At 31.8% G+C, this 19,145-nt stretch overlaps 1 protein-coding gene across 3 annotated transcripts in view; it reads right to left on the bottom strand.

Moving 5' to 3' along the window:
- The window catches only part of LOC143346032 (arginine kinase), a 184,607-nt gene that overhangs the window by 16,648 nt on the left and 148,814 nt on the right, over window positions 1–19,145 (bottom strand). For all 3 annotated transcript variants that reach the window (XM_076773753.1, XM_076773751.1, XM_076773752.1), the window contains exon 3: window positions 15,065–15,230. In XM_076773753.1, the coding sequence (XP_076629868.1) occupies window positions 15,065–15,230 (166 nt within the window). The remainder of the gene's footprint in view (window positions 1–15,064; window positions 15,231–19,145) is intronic.

The following is a 19,145-nucleotide window of genomic DNA, read 5'->3' as shown; positions in this document are numbered from 1 at the left end:
GAATCATCTCCACCACTGTTTACGTTTCTCGAGCTCCACCGCCCACTCGAGTAACCGTGTATAGTAGAACGATTCTTACTTTTTAATCTCAAAATATCTCTCTACTCACCAATCACTATGATTCTAACAAATAAAATAGTGATCCCTGTAAAATTGTAACTCTTAAAGTTTAATGACTTCTGAAATAATTCGAAAGCGCAGTCCTGGTTTTCATTTTTAAATTAGTGTTTGATAAGATATATTGTTAATTACTCGTGTAAGAACGATGGGTTTCTATATTGCTTGTTAAAGAGAATTTACCATTTTAAATGATTCTTAAATGAAACAATATAAACATATTTTTTGTATTTTTTTAAATCTCTCCAATTCTATGTGGGATGTAATATTAGTCAAATGTATTCGATTTGTCGAAAATGTTTAGTTCGATAAGAATAATGTGGCCCCTTTTGGTGGTTCACCGTGAAGTACATAACCGATTATGATACAGATTACGTTAACTAGGACGAAAGTTTCGTATGTTCGTTTCAAATGATACGGCTGATTTCGAGGGTATGTGTATTGGCCAAAAATGATTGTAATTGACCGCTGCAATCAAAAATAATTTTTTCAGAACGATTTGTAACTTTTTTTAAATTTTTTAATAACTTTTTAACGAAGCCTCAATGAAGAAATTGACATTCTTGATTTTCGTCTTATTTTGGCCTCAAGAATCTCCTATTAAAATTTTTTCCCGGGGGTGGCCGAACACCCTGTATATACAGAGTGTCCCGTAGCATGTGGAATCCACTTCAGGACTAGATTCTACACATGGAAACAATAAAAAAAAGTTCATATAAATATACGTCCTATTTGTCCTTGTTTTCAAGTTATGGTGAGTTTCTTTTTTAAGATACCGTATTTGCTCACCTTCACAACAAATGTTCGAAACGAGTTCCTTGCATCTGAACACAGACCTAAAGACGTTTTATCATTGACTGTCTTACCCTTTCCATTTGTCCTGAAATTGCTCGAATTTCATGGAAGCCTTAAACAATTCTTTCGCGTAACATTCCGACGTTATTAATAGGCACTTTGTACACAATGGATTTCAAATAGTTCCAAAGATTATACCAACATACAACTAGTCATAGCTCGAAATCAAGGTCGTATAGGACATATGTTTATAAGAATTTTTTTTATTGTTTTCATGTGTAAAATCTAGTACTGAAGTAGGCCCCACTCTGTATACTAGTATAAGTATAGTAAAAGTATAAACATACAAAATTATTGGCACTAATGAGAGGAGATTTGGTTACAGTGCGAATTAATAAACATACTAGGAACTTTAATTTTATAAATTGGGACATTAAAAAAGTATAAATACAGAAAATTAGATTTTAGAACTAAAAATAAATGAAAATTTGATTTTGGAATAAATGAAAATAAAAGAAACGTTTTTGCAGTTAAGCTAATACCTATAAATTAATCTATACAATTATAAAATTATTTAAAAATACAAATTTTAAATAATAAGTAATATAAATTTTTGGTAAAATATATTTAGACAATATCTCCTGAACGAACCCAAAAATTTACTTGTTTTATGGTTCTAAATTCATACCTCAAGTCTAACCATTTAAATCCGAAAAGTCTTCTCAATTTTGGCCACAAAGAATTCGTTTGGTTTTTTCAACTCAGTACTAATCATAATGTTTATACAATTATATTTTACGTATCACAGAAGATAGAAAATATACAAGGATTCGCGATTATTCTGGTTCTTAACATGTATAAGTGTATATTACGTTCTTACGTTTTTTACTCGTTTCGATCAAAAAAGCTTGCCAAACTCTGATTGTTGAGAATTCCAACATTTATTAACGGACCTCATTTAGTGAATATTAGTTAAATTACTTAATTACCAATTTAGCGTACGCCTTATTTAGTTTAATAGTAGTTTAAATTACTTAATCAGCAATTTGGCAACCTTTTGTACCTTATGATACAATGCAAATTGCCGTATTATAAAGCCGTAAAAGAACCATACTTGTCCCTTGGGACCGCGGACACCTACCCCTGCACCACCCTCAGTGAATAGGATTTCGAATGTCTGAGGACTAGCCCACGAGGGATGGGCAGGGGTTTGATTGACGACACCGAATCTCCACCTATTTTGGAATAGGTATAAAATCGCGGGGCATGAGATTTTAGATGTGAGAACACTATCAGAGCTCGATAAGAACAAGTAAGAACATTGAACACCGTAAGAACATCATTAGAATCGAACCACGAACATTAAAATTTAAACTGGTAACACATGTATATATTGTAAATAAATTCAATTATTGTAAATAATATTGGATTTCTATTTACTAAATAAAACGGCTCCACGAACATAGTAGGAGCCTACATTGATGTATACGACGGTTTGCGTTAGAGAAAACTTCAAGGTCTCCGTGGTGTTTCTTCGTTTCCGGTAAACGTACTCGCGAATGTCTCGCTACATCCGTACGTATGTTACAGCCAGAACGGGGCATTAATAATTCAATTTCGCGTTGCTCGAGGCAAACGGAAACACAGTCGGTATACCGCCTTTCGATTACATTTGTATCGGTATGGGATTTACTTATGCAATTTGTTACATAACGCGTATATCAAGAAACCAAAGAAGGGGGAATAACTGTATCGTTGTACGCCTTTACTATTTACAATGGCTAGAATATAAATAGAAACATTCTTTCTTCTTAAAATGATCCTACGTTTTTCGAAAGAAAAAAAAAATTGAATCCTATGATCTTTCAATTATTCGTTTTACATTATGAAAAACAATCGATGAAATATATAAACTATAAATATCTACTATTATCTTAAAAACTCATTATATAATATCTATTAATGTGGTTAAAAATATTTAATTTTGAACAAGTTTTCTTATATCGATGTCTATTGAATTTGTATTGTTTCCTAAATATCTAATCTAAAATATCTAATAAAAATAGTACTCGCGACGAACACTTAAATTTGAACATTTTAAAATAGCATTTTTGCCAAAAAAAAAGTAACTTCACTTCTTCAAAATATTCTAACATTAGATATTACTCAAAAGAATATTATAACTTGTCCAATAAAGTTATTTTTAAAATTTAACCTGCATAATAAATTTTATTTAATTTCATTAAAAATTAATTTTGAAGCAGATATACCTACAAAATTCTTTTTTTTTTTTTTTAGTATCGTTAATTTTAGACATTACATAAATTGGCTGTTTAGAAACAACTTCTTCCTTTTTCTAAAATTTAATGTTTTTTAGTCATCCTTTTTTTTATGGATGACTACTTTAAATTAGAGTGATTCGCAAAAGATGTTAAAAACATTTACTGACTATCCTCGTAAACATTTTCTACAGTTTAGTTCTAAATCTATTTCAAGTTTAACAATTGATACTAGTTCTGCAGACTGAATTTGAATATAAATAAAGGTTATGAAAATGTATTGACTAAAACAATTAGCGGACGTTTCCATGCAGTTCGAGGCAATGAACCAGGTATGTAATAAGAATGACAGAGATACGATGGATTTGATATATTAATATTTAACGTCAAAATCAATTAATAGTTGAAATCACCGCAACGAATGGTCCTCTAATTGATCAAGCAGTATGCATAATATAATATACATATACCAGCTATTTTTTAAATCAGTGGCCAAACATTAACAAATATATTCTAATCATTATACGAACAAACAAAATTTCATATAAACTTATATTAGAAAATAGATATTTTAATGGTATTTAATGAACGCATTCGATCGTGTATTTCGTTAAAAAGGAATCATGAAGATATTACATTTTTTTGTCAAATGTTATTAAAATATCGTGAATTAATTTATAATTAAAATACAATCAATTTATATTACAAGGGAGCAAATAATGGTTTCTAATAGTGCATTATTTAGCGAGTAATTATCTTATGTTTGTACAAAACAAGTATGAAGTCTTATTATTATATGTCCAAGAATATTTTCTCTTCAAATTGCAGATTTTAAAAATATAATTTTTATAAAATACAATGTGGATAATACAGGTTAATTATAATGTTAAAAATTATATATTAACAAAATGTAGAAACAATTTATCTAACTATAAAAAAATTACATTATTCTACAACGACGTTAAAATTATTGTTACATTTAAAGACACGGAATTTTTTTTACTTCTAGTTGTTTCTGAGGTTATGTATCTTTTAAAATCTTCAAGGAATAAAATTATAGTAACAGTAGAATCATTTAAAGAAAACGTCAGCTTCAGAAATTCTTGGTATCGTTACGCAAAGAATGAGCAGAAAAGAAGATTTAAATAAAGAAGATTCAAAGAACGAAGAACACAAAGTTAGTAACCCTTGGAAAAAGAATAGAATATTGAACAAGTGTTCTTCGCTTTTCAATATCGAGAAATATCTAAGGAAAAGAATCTTAGAAAATGTACAAATACGGAAGAGTTTCAATTATTCGCATTAACGAAGAGACAAGTTAATCCGATAATAGCATTTTCGATTATTTGAACTGTCAAAACATTCTATTATACAGGGTGTTCCACATTTTTCCGTATACACTTCAGCAGTGTGTTTTATAAGCAACAATAAGACTAAAGTGTTATATAATAAAAAATTCATAAATGCTTTGTTAAGAAGTTATGAAAATAATATGATATATGATGTTTTTTTATTTACTAAACAAACAATTTTTACTAAAATTTTGTTTAAAGAGAGCAACTGCTAGTTGAGGCACGAACAAATATTTTTAACGTAGAATTATGTGGATAACTTAAACATTTCTTTATCAGAGTTTAGTTTCTATCATTTATCTTGGTTGCCGAAGTATTCTTTCTTCGATGATAACTTTTTGTTGTCATAAAATTTTGAACTATTGTTCAAGTTTATGTTCAGTAAATTGCAAAGAAACTGACGATATCTAATGCTTGCAAAAGATTAATTTTATAAATTTGTTTTCTGATTTTAACGTCCTGAATTTTAACCGAGTTTCACAGTTCATATATTTGTTATAATTTCTTAACAAAGCATTTATGGATTTTTTGTTATATAACATTTTAGTCTTAGTTTTACTTGTAGAATACACTGCTGAAGTGTGTACGGAAAAATGCGGAACATCGTGTATAAGCGTTCCGTATAGTTCAATTATATGAACAGGAATTGTTGAAACTTCTTTGGGCACATAGCGTCAAAATAAATTCCAAAATAAACATTGAAAATAGCATAAATTATAGTAGTTGGTGCATTCTTCGAAGAGAGGATTAAATGCCCTTAAAAATGAAATTTGTTTCCAGTCGATAGCATAATTAGTTCCGGAGATATACCAAATTTTGTTTCGAATCAATAGGGTAGATGATTCCGGAGGTATAAGATTTCAAAGCATTTGTTTACTTTTTATTGACGCACGTCAAGGTCGTTGAGATTCTTAGAAATTAGAATTATTAGATTCGTAAAATTAAAAAAATTATCCTTTCCTTTACACGACGATATCTCCAAAACGGAAAGTTCGATCGACATAAAACAAAACCATTTCAAAAAGGATGCTTTTCCGCTTCCAATAGTGGCACAGTTACTAATAAAACATACCTGACTTCGAAACTGTACGCGTGTGAAATTTGAGTACTTTCAATACGCTTTGAAATAATTCTAATAAATGTTTTTGACGTTTACTGACTTGTTCCATGAAATTTCATGGAACTTAACAGTCTGCTTTGATAGTCTGTTAACCTCTATATAAAAAGATAAATACGATTTCAATTAAGCTGGTTAAATGAGCTGTCGAAATTTGGATTTGCAGTCAACGAGAGCTAAATCGGCTTTGTGGATGCAGACTGGTCACAAAATATGATCGATACAAAATCGAACACTGGTTTTGTGTTTCAACTTTTCGAGGAGACAATAAATTGGGGTTGCAAGAAACAAACAAGCGTTGCACTGTCATCGGAAAAGGCGATTCTTGTAGGAAGGCTTGCAGATACATTGTTTTTTAAAAAATTTCGAAAAAAGAATCCAGAAAGAATATTATTATGTACAAACACAACAAAAGCTGTTTGAATTTTGTAAGCATTAATGAATTCAGCAATAGAACGAATATAGATGCAAAACTTCACTTTGTGAGGGACTTAAAGGATCAAGAAATCATGGAAAAAGTGAAGCTGAAATACAGAGTGTTCGACCACCCCTGGGAAAAATGTTAACGGGAGATTCTAGAGGCCAAAATAAGACGAAAATCAAGAATACCAATTTGTTGATTGAGGCTTCGTTAAAAAGTTATTAACGTTTAAAGTTCCGCCTGTAGAACGGCAATCTGCGAACAGCTGCGTACGCGTGACAGTGATTCTCGCTCAAAAAACTATAAGGCTGTCGATACGTCACTAAGTAGAGTTTCTCATGCTGAGTGAGAATCACTATCGTGCGCACACAGCTGTACGCAGGTTGCCTATCTACAGACGCAACTTTAAACGTTAATAACTTTTTAACGAAGCCTCAATCAACAAATTGGTGTTCTTGATTTTCGTCCTATTTTGATCTCTAGAATTCCCCATTACAATTTTTCCCAGGAGTGGCTGAACACCCTGTATAAAGATATACATCGAACAATTAAAGAATGATTAATATTGCCGTTATCGTTGATCACACACTTTAAAAAGTTTAAATTTGTTGCACAACCGAATGGAGAAACTGAGAAATAGTAATTGAATAACCATAAACACGATCGATGTTTGAAACATTGAGTTTAAAAGTCCTTTTAGAATGCCTTTGAATTAAATTGTATTTAAATTCAAATTGTCTGCTTCTAATTGGCGATAAACACATTAAATTGCCTATTTCAGTGATATCTTTATTACAACTGTTTTTCGCGTTTAGTATACGTCTTTGAATTTTCAAATTATCAAGCTAAAGTTTCATATTCTCTTTAGTTCACGCTCGTGAACTCAAACAAAGGTCGCAGAAACATTAATTCATGGTTAGCCCAAATTCCAGCCGTCAACAGTTTATATTTAAACACAGACGAGTTCCATTTAGGTATGCATATCCTCTAAACGACCTTTGCAAGAATCTTCGTTGTTCAATATTTAAGCAACTATAAGCACCGTCGATTAAATTACTCTATTTAAACGTCCAACTTTTTAACAAAACTTTACTATTGAAATATTAAGTTCTTGCACATGAATTGACGTGGACGTTAGTATATTAAAATCAACATATTTTTACATTCTGTTCTTTTCTGTGAACGTTGCGTTAAATTACTTGAAATTAAATCGTACGTCAAGGAGTTAAACTGTCATAATTTAGTTGAAAATTAATTAAAGTCAATGGATTGCTCTCGAAAATAAAATTCTAACTATTCGAGACAGACAACTTTCCCTTCCTTGTTGATACATTATAGCAACAAAATAAACTAATTTTAAATTAGAAATAAAATAAGAGACCTCGTGCACCAATAGATCTATATTTATTCTTTTGCTTTTATTATATAATACAATCTGAAAAAAAGGAGTTGTCATTTCTGAACGACTAACGCAAAGTCTAACAGCTACCATTTTTACCTTTTTGGCAAAAATTTGAGTTTCTGGAACTATTGAATTTTTCAAATGTATTTTTAAATACTTTTTCTTTACTATAATATTACCATAATAAAGTACCTGAGACGTTTGAAGAAGAACAAAGAAAAAAAGAATAGGAAACCAAAGTTATTTTAAGTTAAAAGTTTAAATTAAAATCGTATTATGTATTTAAAAAAGTGCAATTAAATATACATTAGTACACCTTAGGCAACGTTAGAGAATTGTGTAAAAGACGATAATCTCATAGGTTTATACGAACGCCAAGCTCATTTAGCAGCTTACAAAAGTAGAAATTAATAAAGAATTATCTCTACCGTTTCTTTACAGAATGTTTTCTTTATCAAAAAATGGTTGAAGAAGATTTAATCGATTGGTGACAGTTTTAAGTTAAAGAAAAAGCTCTTTTGTTACGCGAAAGAAAATATATGAATGCTTCGGTTCAATGTGTACGTTTCTTCGTTAATACGTGGGAAACCCATTTATCTAATTGTTTCACTTTCCTAATGGATTCTAGATGCTGAGAAACTGTTGAAAAATGCACGCCCGGTTTCCCTGAAATGTCTCATACAATTTCTCGTATGCCAGTCTCAGACGAAACTTTCATTCATCGTAATCTACGATCACTTTGAATGTAACCCTACAAATCTGCCTAAACCTTTAATAAATACATATACTCAAATAATAAATCCTAAAACTTTCAGTATATAACACAAATTATTTTTAAATGATTTTCTTTTTAGTCTTTAAATTAATCCACATCCTGGTCAAATTGGGTTGGTCGAGATATTAAAATAATTATTTCTCTTACTCGAAAACGGTCAAAAAATATATTAAGTCTTTTAAACGTATCAAATCAAAATTGGTTAGAAAATAGAGGTACTAAATCATAATTTAAAAAAAAATGTTATATTTAAAATTTATATTTAAAAGAATTGTTAAATGAACACTTTAAGCAGTGTAATGTAATAATAATGGTGAATGGCACAATGTACATATCCTGTTCCATTACTCGAATAAATTATTCTCTTTAATAATAATAAATAAATGGTATAGCTCGAGTGAAAAGCTCATTCGTCTAACATCTCTAAATCAACGTTCCGTTGTCCGTCCATTTGCTTTCTCCAACTACTACATTAATGTTAGTATTATAATACAATCTAATACATTAACGTATCTCTGCTATAATATTTCCAAGTTTAAATTTAAACAAGGAAATTGCTCAAATCTTATACCGGGCCGTTGTCCGTTTTAATACATTTTTGACGAGATTAAACCTATTTCATTAACAAAACAAATAATGACGTAAAAACAATAAACCGCGCGAGTTAATTTAACGTACAACTGATGACATTTCCTGACGATCTTCGTTTATAAAATCACACGCGGAACATGTCAGTCTGCGAAATTCACCGCTTCGTGTGCAGTAACCTAATATCAAAATTTTGAATATTACATAATTACGTGTCGACTGATTTCGGTGAAATGTGAATTTACGTCGTAAATATGTTGGTCCTTGCGTTTCTTAATGACATCTACTAGTCGTTCTCATAGAAAAATATAATTGTATAATAATTTAATAGTGGATCCCAAACATTCAATAAATGATTTTAAAAATTTCTTTCAAAGAAGAAATATATCTTCTCGTTCTTGTTTATAAATATTCTATAATTATATCAATAAATAATTCTTAACGAAATGATACATCGGCTTAAAAGAAGTAATTTTTCCGTGTAAATTTTTCAATGTCTTCTACAGTTTGCTAAGCATGAAATAAAAACGAGAAATAATTTCGCCAGCAAAATAAAACTATTCAAATCACATTTTGAAGACGAAAAATTAATACCTGATCAATTTAGTTTTCGCAAAAAAAAAAGAAAATACAATATCTCGAAAGTATCTGAAAATAAAAAATATAGCACCGCGGTATTTTTTGTTGTTGAAAAAGCCTTCGACGAAGTGTTGCATGAAGGTTTGTTGTACAAACTAGCAAGAAACTTCCCTTCGAGCCATTATTTGCTTAAGTCCTACGTAACTGATGGAACTTTTGCAGTAAAAATTCCACGCGTAATCTCTGACACTTTTGTAATAAAAGCGGGACAAAGAAATCTATCAACATTCTCAAGCTATAAAAATACCCAATAATAGAATCTTAGATATAACATTTTCTGTAAATAAAAACTGTTGACACTAATAGCTGGAAACAAAAATTTTCTAACACTGTATAATTTGCTTGTTTAACAGAGACTGTTCTATAGTATTATGGGATGAAAGCAGAAGAAATTTTGATAATTAAAATGATTGTAACAAGTGGTATAAAACAATTTGTCTAAATTACAGGAGAAACATTTCGAGCAAATAACCCCTCGCAAGAATCTTAGCGAAAATTCTGTTGAAACGTTTAATGGAATGAAATGTTCGATTGAAATCAATCTAGCTAAGTAAAGAAAGATTAACGAGACAAAGCAACAATGAACGAAACGAAGTCTATGCCTTCGTAATTCAATTATCTGAAAACGGCCGACTAACGGAGAAAAATAATTTCGCCTAAGAGTACCGATCGTACGTAAATATTAGGTTGGTTTAAACGATTTCTTTTTGTATAAAACTTTATTTCAAATCAAAAAAAAAAAACAGCATCTTTCCTATATAAAATATAACATGTTTGTCATCAAACTTATTTATAATTTTTATTAAAAATAATTTACACGTCCTGAAGCTTTAAATTCTAGATCATCTCCAAATTCATTTTCTCAACATATAGCAGTTTAAATTTGACAGTGACTTATTAGGAGCTGCCATATACACGGTGTTCGGCCAACCTTGGGAATAATTTTAATGGGGGATTCTAGAGGTCAAAATAAGACGAAAATCAAAAATACCAAATTGTTGATGGAGGCTTCGTTAAGAAGTTATTAACAATTAAATTCCAAAATTTCAAATCGTTCTGAAAAAATTATTTTCGGTTGCAGGGGTCAATTATAATCATTTTTCGTGAATAGACACAACCTCGAATTCCTACCCACTTTCGAGAAAACAATTCGAGAAGGTGTGAAATTTTTCAACAAAATTAAAAAATTTCAAATCGTTCTGGAAAAATTATTTTCGGTTGCGGGGGTCAATTGCAATTATTTTTGGTCATTAGACATACCCCCGAAATCCTACGCACTTTCGAGAAAAAAATTCCTTACCGAAAATCTAATTAGGCGCCCTTTTTCGACGAAAAAAAATAATTTCAAATCGTTTTGAAAAAATTATTTTCGATTCCGGGGGTCAATTACAATCAGTTTTGGTGAATAGACATACCCCCGAAATCCTACCCACTTTCTAGAAAAAAATTCGAGAAGGTGTGAAATTTTTCGACGGAAAAAAAAAATTTCAAATCGTTTCGGAAAAATTATTTTCGGTTGCGGGGGTCAATTGCAATCATTATTGATGAATAGACATACCCTCGAAATCTTGCGCGTTTTCGAGAAAAAAATTCAGTACAGACAGAACTTTAAACGTTAATAAAATTTTAACGGAGCCTCCATCAACAAATTGGTATTCTTGATTTTCGTCATATTTTGGCCTCTAGAATACCCCATTAAAATTTTTCCCAGGGATGGCCAAACACCCTGTATGTATAACATTCGATGGAGCAAACTAATTTTGAACGTGCTATTTACAAATGATACGTGATATTTCGGTCAAATGTTTTCAATTTTCAAGTGAATTATGCCATTATTCGAAAAGTATCGATAACAAAGTTCGAAAAACCAGTGAATTTTAATTAGAACAATATCGTGGATTTTTGATATTGGAAAGACGTATTTCGAAATGAAAAAATATATCAAAGCTACCCGGTGGTTATTTCGACTAATCAAAATAATTTCGAACCTGTGTAGTTCGGTTTCCACTTTTATTTGACAAATACGAAAAACCTTTCGCAGCAACCAAATAACAAGCAATGGCAGCCAGTAACGAAAATCAACTGTTATTAGAGCAGATCAAAGAAACAAAATAGATAGTTTCCCGTACATAGCAATCGGAACCAGAGAACAAAATGTTCGATTACAATATATCTGTTTGACATAGTACGGAAAAACTAGCACGTAACTATTGTTTCTACAAAATTTTTGGAGGATTTGCAAAAGAATTCGAAATACCGCTATTGAAACCTTAAACAATAAATATACGTTAGATTTAAGCTCTGAGAGTAATTTTGTAACTACTATATTTGAAGAACAGAGATATAGTTAAAGAAAAACACATATTAAAAATTTTCCATAAGTCGAGCGTAACTAATGATTCCTGACTTAAATTTTATTCTTATATATTAGTAACTCTTTATATTTTTGAAAAGTTTTCTCTAACCATGCCTTTGTTATCCTCAACATCTCATATGTGTCAAACCGAATGTATTAAAGAAACGAATCAGAAGGTACTAATAAATTATGTAGAACAAATTAAAATCTCGATGAGAACTTGAAACAATAAGAAGCGGTAGAAGCCACAACTGTTGGCTAATATAGAGAAAATAATGACGAAGTACACCCACACACGGAAAGCGTGTATTAACATCGTAAACAAAGTCGCGGAAAGAGATTGAAACGCAAGAAAACGTGTATTATAGATCTTTTTGTTGATACTATGTTTTGGGATGAGGGACAAGGACAATGAGTCCTTCGGGTTACTATCGAAAATTCTCTTTGAATTGCTTTCTCTTGAATATGTGTCTTAAGCTGTTTAATATCCTTTAACCCTCTCGAGCAGTTTCAGCAAAGAGATTTCCCAAGGCCATCGTGATGAAAATCACTAATGCAAATTCACTTAATCACGTGACCCTTGGCTGGGGCTTTCTGGCATATTACGAAACCACAAGCCAGTCATTGGTCGCGACATTTTCGAGTTTGCATTTCGGTTGGAGTTTAGGGGAACCATACGCTTTTAGCACCGTAAGAAATCTGATCATTCTGAAAATGCAAAACACGTACACTTCTCTTATTCGTATTCATACACTGTAATGGTCATATGTGAAAACAAACTTGTCTCTTGTGAATTCTTTTTCCATTTATACTATAATAGTGTATAAGTAAACTATAATAGTGATTCACTATACGTAGAAAGAAACTTTTTTATGAATTCTTCCTATTTATTTTTACCAAATGTTATTTAACTATAACTGTGGTTACCTTTCTTTACTTACAAAGTAGTTTTATTTTGTTTTTCATTTAATTTAATTTAATTTATTTTACTTTTATTTTATTTTATTTAAAAAAAGCGGTCACCCATATCCTGTACTGATCGTGGCCAACGCAGCTTTACTTCAATGATCATACAAGAAGCAATCTTTACAACGTAGCACTACCGTTGATAAGTATTATTTTTATTTTGTACCAGTTTCAAAAACAACACAATTCATTAAGAAACAATTTTTCTAGCTTTGAACGACACGAAGCATTAAAAATGTCCCTTGAATAACTAAATTTTGTAAATTTTATTGTTCTCTATATTAGACGTCTAGAACTTTCAAACTTGAAGGTAACTTTAGAAGTAAAAATGTTCTTATTAGAAAGTCTGTACATTAATAAAGACATGGAACTATTTCTGTTTTTCAGGAACATAATTTGAACAAATGTTGAGAATATTCCAAGACATGAATAAATCAATGTTTTTGGTTGAACAAATTACTTGATCTTTAGCAACGAAAGTAAACTAATTTTTGCACTTGGTTGATCTCAAATGTTCATTTAACAATGAGAAAACAATTTAATATTTTAGCTACGCGTCTCAAAATTTGTTAAATTATATCCCACTAATAAAAACTATTACAGAAAGTATAAAACACTATACTTTGTAAAAATACCATTAAAAATCATTTTTTATGATCGAAGTATTGAATTTGTTCGATAAATGATTTAGAATTTTCGCTGATTTATATAGATAATTTCATTATTCTTTAATTTTGTTCTCAAAATGGCCACTTTCTAAAGCGATAAACTAGAATCTCGTTGAATTCGAAACACAGTGGTGCAAAAATCGGTGTTACAATCACAGCGCTCGTCAACTCACCATTTCACTAACCTGTCCTTCGCCGAATGTGCCTTAATCCTATAAACTTTCGGCTTAATCTTCGTTTAAACTTGAACCCCCAATTTCGACCGTTTAGCTTACCGGGGATTAATGTTTTCAAACGAGCTGAAGGAACTTCAAGCATTGTAATTGAATGTTTTACGCGAACTCTCGTCGAATAAAATAAGTTTAACTTGTTAGCTGTTGTACGACGAGTGTACGACTGCGTATGACGAAAAAAACTAATTGACATTTGCCATTTAAATTGAAATTGTACCGTAAACAAGATCACATTTTAGAATATATTCAGACAAGAACGAAATAAATAGAATCAAAATGATACGCTTGATAAATATTCCAATAATATTTTTGCATATTTTACGCATTGTTTAAATTCCTTTTTGCAGTACAAAAAGAATACTAGGAAATTATTACAGGGAAACACAATGATGTCAGCGAGATAATGAACTCGATAGAAAACGTAATGAAACTTATCCATTACAACTTGAAAGTAAAAGAATTCAAGTCTAAAATTCAAAACATTTGCTATCTTAAAATACCGAATAAAGAAACGCTGAAAATTTCTATTTTCCATACATTTTTTAAATCTCTGGATTTTTATAAGGTATATTTATCATTTTAAGATCTAAGCTGCTCAAGAACTTTTTTAGATTATTAACAATTTGTCTCAGCGATTTGAAAAGAATTAAAAATGACACGAGCAAGGCTAAGGGTCTTAATTGAAAGCATAATGACACGTATCAGTTTTTTAAAAGACATTAATATATGTATATAACATCTTAGCTGTTAATCAGACCTTAAATAAAATAAACCTAAGTTCATCGTGAATCTGTTAAAATAATTCTATAGCGTGGAAAAGAGAATCGATTTTGTTGAAAAAAATCATGCGTTAAGGAATTAAGCAAATGTCCACCGTTGCAAACTCGTCCATTCGTCTCTGTGAAATCCCTAACAAATACTTTTCCCTTATCCCTTACGAACGTGCCGGTTCTGCTGAAAAGAGTGGCAAATAATCCCGTTAGAGTTTCACGGATTTCCTGTTAATAATACATGATTCGTAAAAGCAAGAGCAAAGAGGGAGAAGAAGATAACTATAGTGCGATCGAAGCGTTCCAGTCGGTTTAAAGTAATTTCAAGTTTAAAGCTGACTTTTAAGTATAGATTAAGGTACTCGTACGAACAGTTTATAGTTATTTCGGATTCACGGTTGACTTTAATCTATAGTTTATGAAACACACACACCGCGCGGAACATTGCGATTGAAATCACTTTCAATTCGCCCTGGAAAATCCGTCAAATGATAAATTTCGAATAGTTTTAACGCCGGTGCCGACGATCAAACGGTTAAAGTTTCCGACGAAGTTAGCGACGAAAGAGAGGTTGATCATTACTCACCAGCTGGCCAGAACCTATTGGAGTTGGCCGCCTCCAGGAATCGATCGCCCTCTTTGAACAGAAAATGATCGTCTATGAGCTGTTGTTGTGTTTCTTTATCCATCGCGGCGAGCGTGTAATAACTTCCTTTCAGTTCGCCTTCTAATGAATTTAAAGCCTCTCGCACCTAAAAGTACGAAAGATTCACCGGCGTAAACAGATTAGAGAGGCCATTTCAGCAGTTTGTCGAGTATTTATATACTTTTCCCTGATCGTCGTAACCGGGTCGACAACGAGGCAGATAAAATGCGATTTAAAAAAGTAATTATCTTTCTTAACGAAACGGGGACCTTCCGAACCGGCAGAAAACAATCAGATGCTTACGAACACGCGAATAATTACACTTTCGTTGCCCCTATTATGTCGTAAAAATTGTAATTAATTTGCATTGTTTCTTATGTATTAGACTGTTGGAAATATGGCGGTCCTTTTTATACAATTCAAATTTACCGCTTTTAATGTACCTGATTCAAAATCATTTTAATTTATCATGGCAAAGAATTCAAATGATTTCCTTCTATTTCTAAAAATACTAGACCTTTTAGTTAATTAATCATGGCCAATAAAGTTAATACAAAACTAAACATACGAATATTCAAAATACATTTCTAATAAATCTGTATAGTGGCGTCACCTCCCATACTCGCCACCAGAGGCGTCGTGCTCTCACAAGCGCTCGATCGAGCCCTCCATTGCTACACAGGGTGGGGCGATAACTTTGTCCACCTTGAATATCTCAGTTATTTGTAATAATATGAAAAAATGTTACATACAAAACTTGCACGATACAGAGGGGGACAAATTGTGAAACAAACATTTTTTCATGTGGGTGGAGACATAGAGGAGATTTCAAGGTCATCTTCACTTTTTTAAATGGAATACTATATTTTTTTTATCGCGATGTGGTAGCGGGTGTTCAGACGACTTCATCCAGCTATCCTTGAAGGTCATGCAAGGTCAAATGTGGTAGTAAAACAAACTCTCTTACATTACAGTGCAAAATTGCAATTTTCGTATCGCTGCATCACGTGCCTGTCTTATCGTCTCTGAACTTATTCTAGCACATGCTGCAATTATCCGTTGTTTCATATTTTCTGGTATAGTGGGTACTTCTTGATAAACAACATTTTTCAATGCTCCTCAGAGAAAAAAATCTAATGAAGTTAAGTCTAGAGAGCGAGCTGGCCAAGAAACTAATCCCTCACGTCCTACCCATCGATTTGGATAAAGTTCAATAAGTGCATCTCTTACTCTCCGAGCATGATATGCTGGGTATCCGTCGTGCTGCAACCACATCAATTGGCGAATGTTTAATGGTACATTTTCTAATAAAATCCCCAATGTATTTCGTATAAAGTGTACATATCGTTCGCCAGTAAGATGTCCATTTATAAAATGTGGTCCGATTATTTGATCATCAACGATTCCGCACTACACATTAACTGACCACTGTCGTTGATGCTCAACTTGTCGTAACCAGCATGGATTATCGGGACTCCAATAATGCATATTATGCAAATTGAGATTTCCATGGTTAGTAAAGGTAGCTTCATCGGTGAACAGTATTAAAGAAATAAATGTTTCATTCCTTTGTATTTTTTGTAGAGCCCACTGACAAAATGTAACACGATTCATAAAATCCACACTGTTGATGGAGACTAATATGGTATAGATGAAATTTATGTCGTGCAAGGATTCGTAGTACGCTCCTTCAACTGATAGCCGATTCACGTTCAATCTGTCAGGAACTAATCTGCGGGTTTCGAGCTACAGTTGCAAGAACAGAAACTTCATTTCTTTCGACAGTTGCTCTTTTACGACGACTGCTCTTAGGGGTACCCAAACTTCCGGTTTCCTTTAATTTTTTGCACAATCTTTGAAATGTTCGGTGCGAAGGATGTGTACAGTTTGGATATCGTTCAGCATACAAGGCTGCAGCTCTTATCGAATTTTGTCGCATTTCTCCATAAATGAGGATCATATCCACTTAGTCTTCAAAAGAAATCTTCATTTTGATAATCACACTGTTACTTGATTTAACAATCCACTGAGACTGACTACCGATATTTCATGTCATTGTTACGAACTGCCGTAATGTTTACATTTCTAGCTACACGCGATGTATTGCCACAACATAAACAATGTTACAAGATCATTCGTTTTCATGAAAGTAAGGATTTATGAAGTACAGCATGTGCTAGAATAAGTTCAGAGACGATAAGACAGGCACGTGATGCAGCGATACGAAGACTGCAACTTTGTATTGACGCAAACAGTCACCATTTCGAACATCTTCTGTAATGTAAGAGAGTTTATTTTACTACCACATTTGACCTTGCATGACCTTCAAGGATAGCTTGATGAAGTCGTCTCAACACCCGCTATCACATCGCAATAAAAAAAATATAGCATTCCATTTAAAAAAATGAAGATGACCTTGAAATCTCCTCTATGCCTCCACCCACTCGAAAAATGTTTGTATCACAATGTGTCCCCCTCTGTACCGTGCAAGTTTTGTATGTAACATTTTTTCACATTATTACAAATAACGGAGATATTCAAAGTGGGCATAGTTATCGCCCCACCCTGAATATGTATACATTCATCGACCGACTTTCAAGATTCTACCACCAGCAAAGCAGCGCCACATGCTATTTAACATTTTGCCGATGAACGTGGGTCAATTTTGACCCATATTCTGTCTTTATAATCGTACGATTTATAAATTACTTATACAGTCGACGTTTTACCAAAGTATGAAGTTGAATCAAAAATAAGTTTGGACGAATTTGAAGGTGGTCCAATTTTAATCCGTATTCTGTCTCCATCGCCAGACAATTCATAAATTATTTATATTAACGCCGATTTACCACAGTATTACATAGAAATTCAGTGAAAATAAATTTTGAAGAGTTTAAACCTTTTTCTTTTATATTTAATAATATAAAATGTGAACCAATAAAAGTTGTGTGTTTTCTCTTTCTTTAACGGAAATAACTTCCCGGCACCACGGACTTCATTCAATTTACAATCGATCGTTCAATGTCCACCAATTTTCTCTTCCGCAGTAATTTTTCTCTCAATTTCTTCATTAATTTGTTTTATTAGTTCCGTTGTTGATGCTTTCCGTTCGTTCCATTATCGAAGAAATTAAATAAACAAAATGTTAACAAGATTCTTTGACTACTTTCCCCCAAGTTTATGCATCAAATCAACATTTTAATCGAATAAACTAACCATTGCAAATATTAGTGTGCGAAATATGATTCTAAAAATGCTTTTCGTGAGAATTCAGTCTTTCACGTTTCGTGTTCCTCTACAAATTCCTCCCTTTTTTCCACACCTTTTCCACATCTTTTACAATTCTGAAAAGCGTCAAAACTGAAAGGTCCTCATCTAAAGCTTGTAAGTAGAATGCCAATAAGACGTTCAAAAAGCTCTTTCAACGTTGCAACTTCTAAACGAGACTTTGGAACGACGAACTCCGCGGTACAACCACGCATTCAAAACAAATATAATTGGATCCTCGCGAACGTTGCGATCCAACATTCTCAAACTTCTTAAACTGTTCGATCAGATATTGCCAATGTTGTAAATTATATTTAGAAAATGGTAAAACAAGTGTAGAAGAAAGAAACGTTTGTTAAAAATGTTCTGTCTTTGAAAATATTAGTAAAATACAGATATAGTCAATTCTATCATCATTTAAATACAACTGAATGAGAGAAATGCTGAGCAAGCAAAAAATCATTTCTATTTTTGTATTTTACCTTCAAACGATTCTCTGGAATTTTTATTAATAGAAAAACATAAAATAAATTGTTAAAATTGAATTGACATAGAAAAAAAAGTAATTTTGAAGCTGAAATTGTTAATTCAAACAATTTCAAACAAGTTCGTATAATTTCATGCAAGCCATGAACATAAGGTATAAAGTTGGAGTACCAATATACTGAGATCCAGTTTCAGAATAAAACGATTTTACCTGAAATAGGTGAATCTTCTTTACTGATTATTTTTTAATTTTTCAATCAGATTTTGT

This window comes from Colletes latitarsis, chromosome 10 (genome assembly GCF_051014445.1).
Source record: "Colletes latitarsis isolate SP2378_abdomen chromosome 10, iyColLati1, whole genome shotgun sequence".
Classification (NCBI taxonomy): Eukaryota; Metazoa; Arthropoda; class Insecta; order Hymenoptera; family Colletidae; genus Colletes; species Colletes latitarsis.
This window is presented reverse-complemented; position numbering and strand designations above follow the sequence as displayed.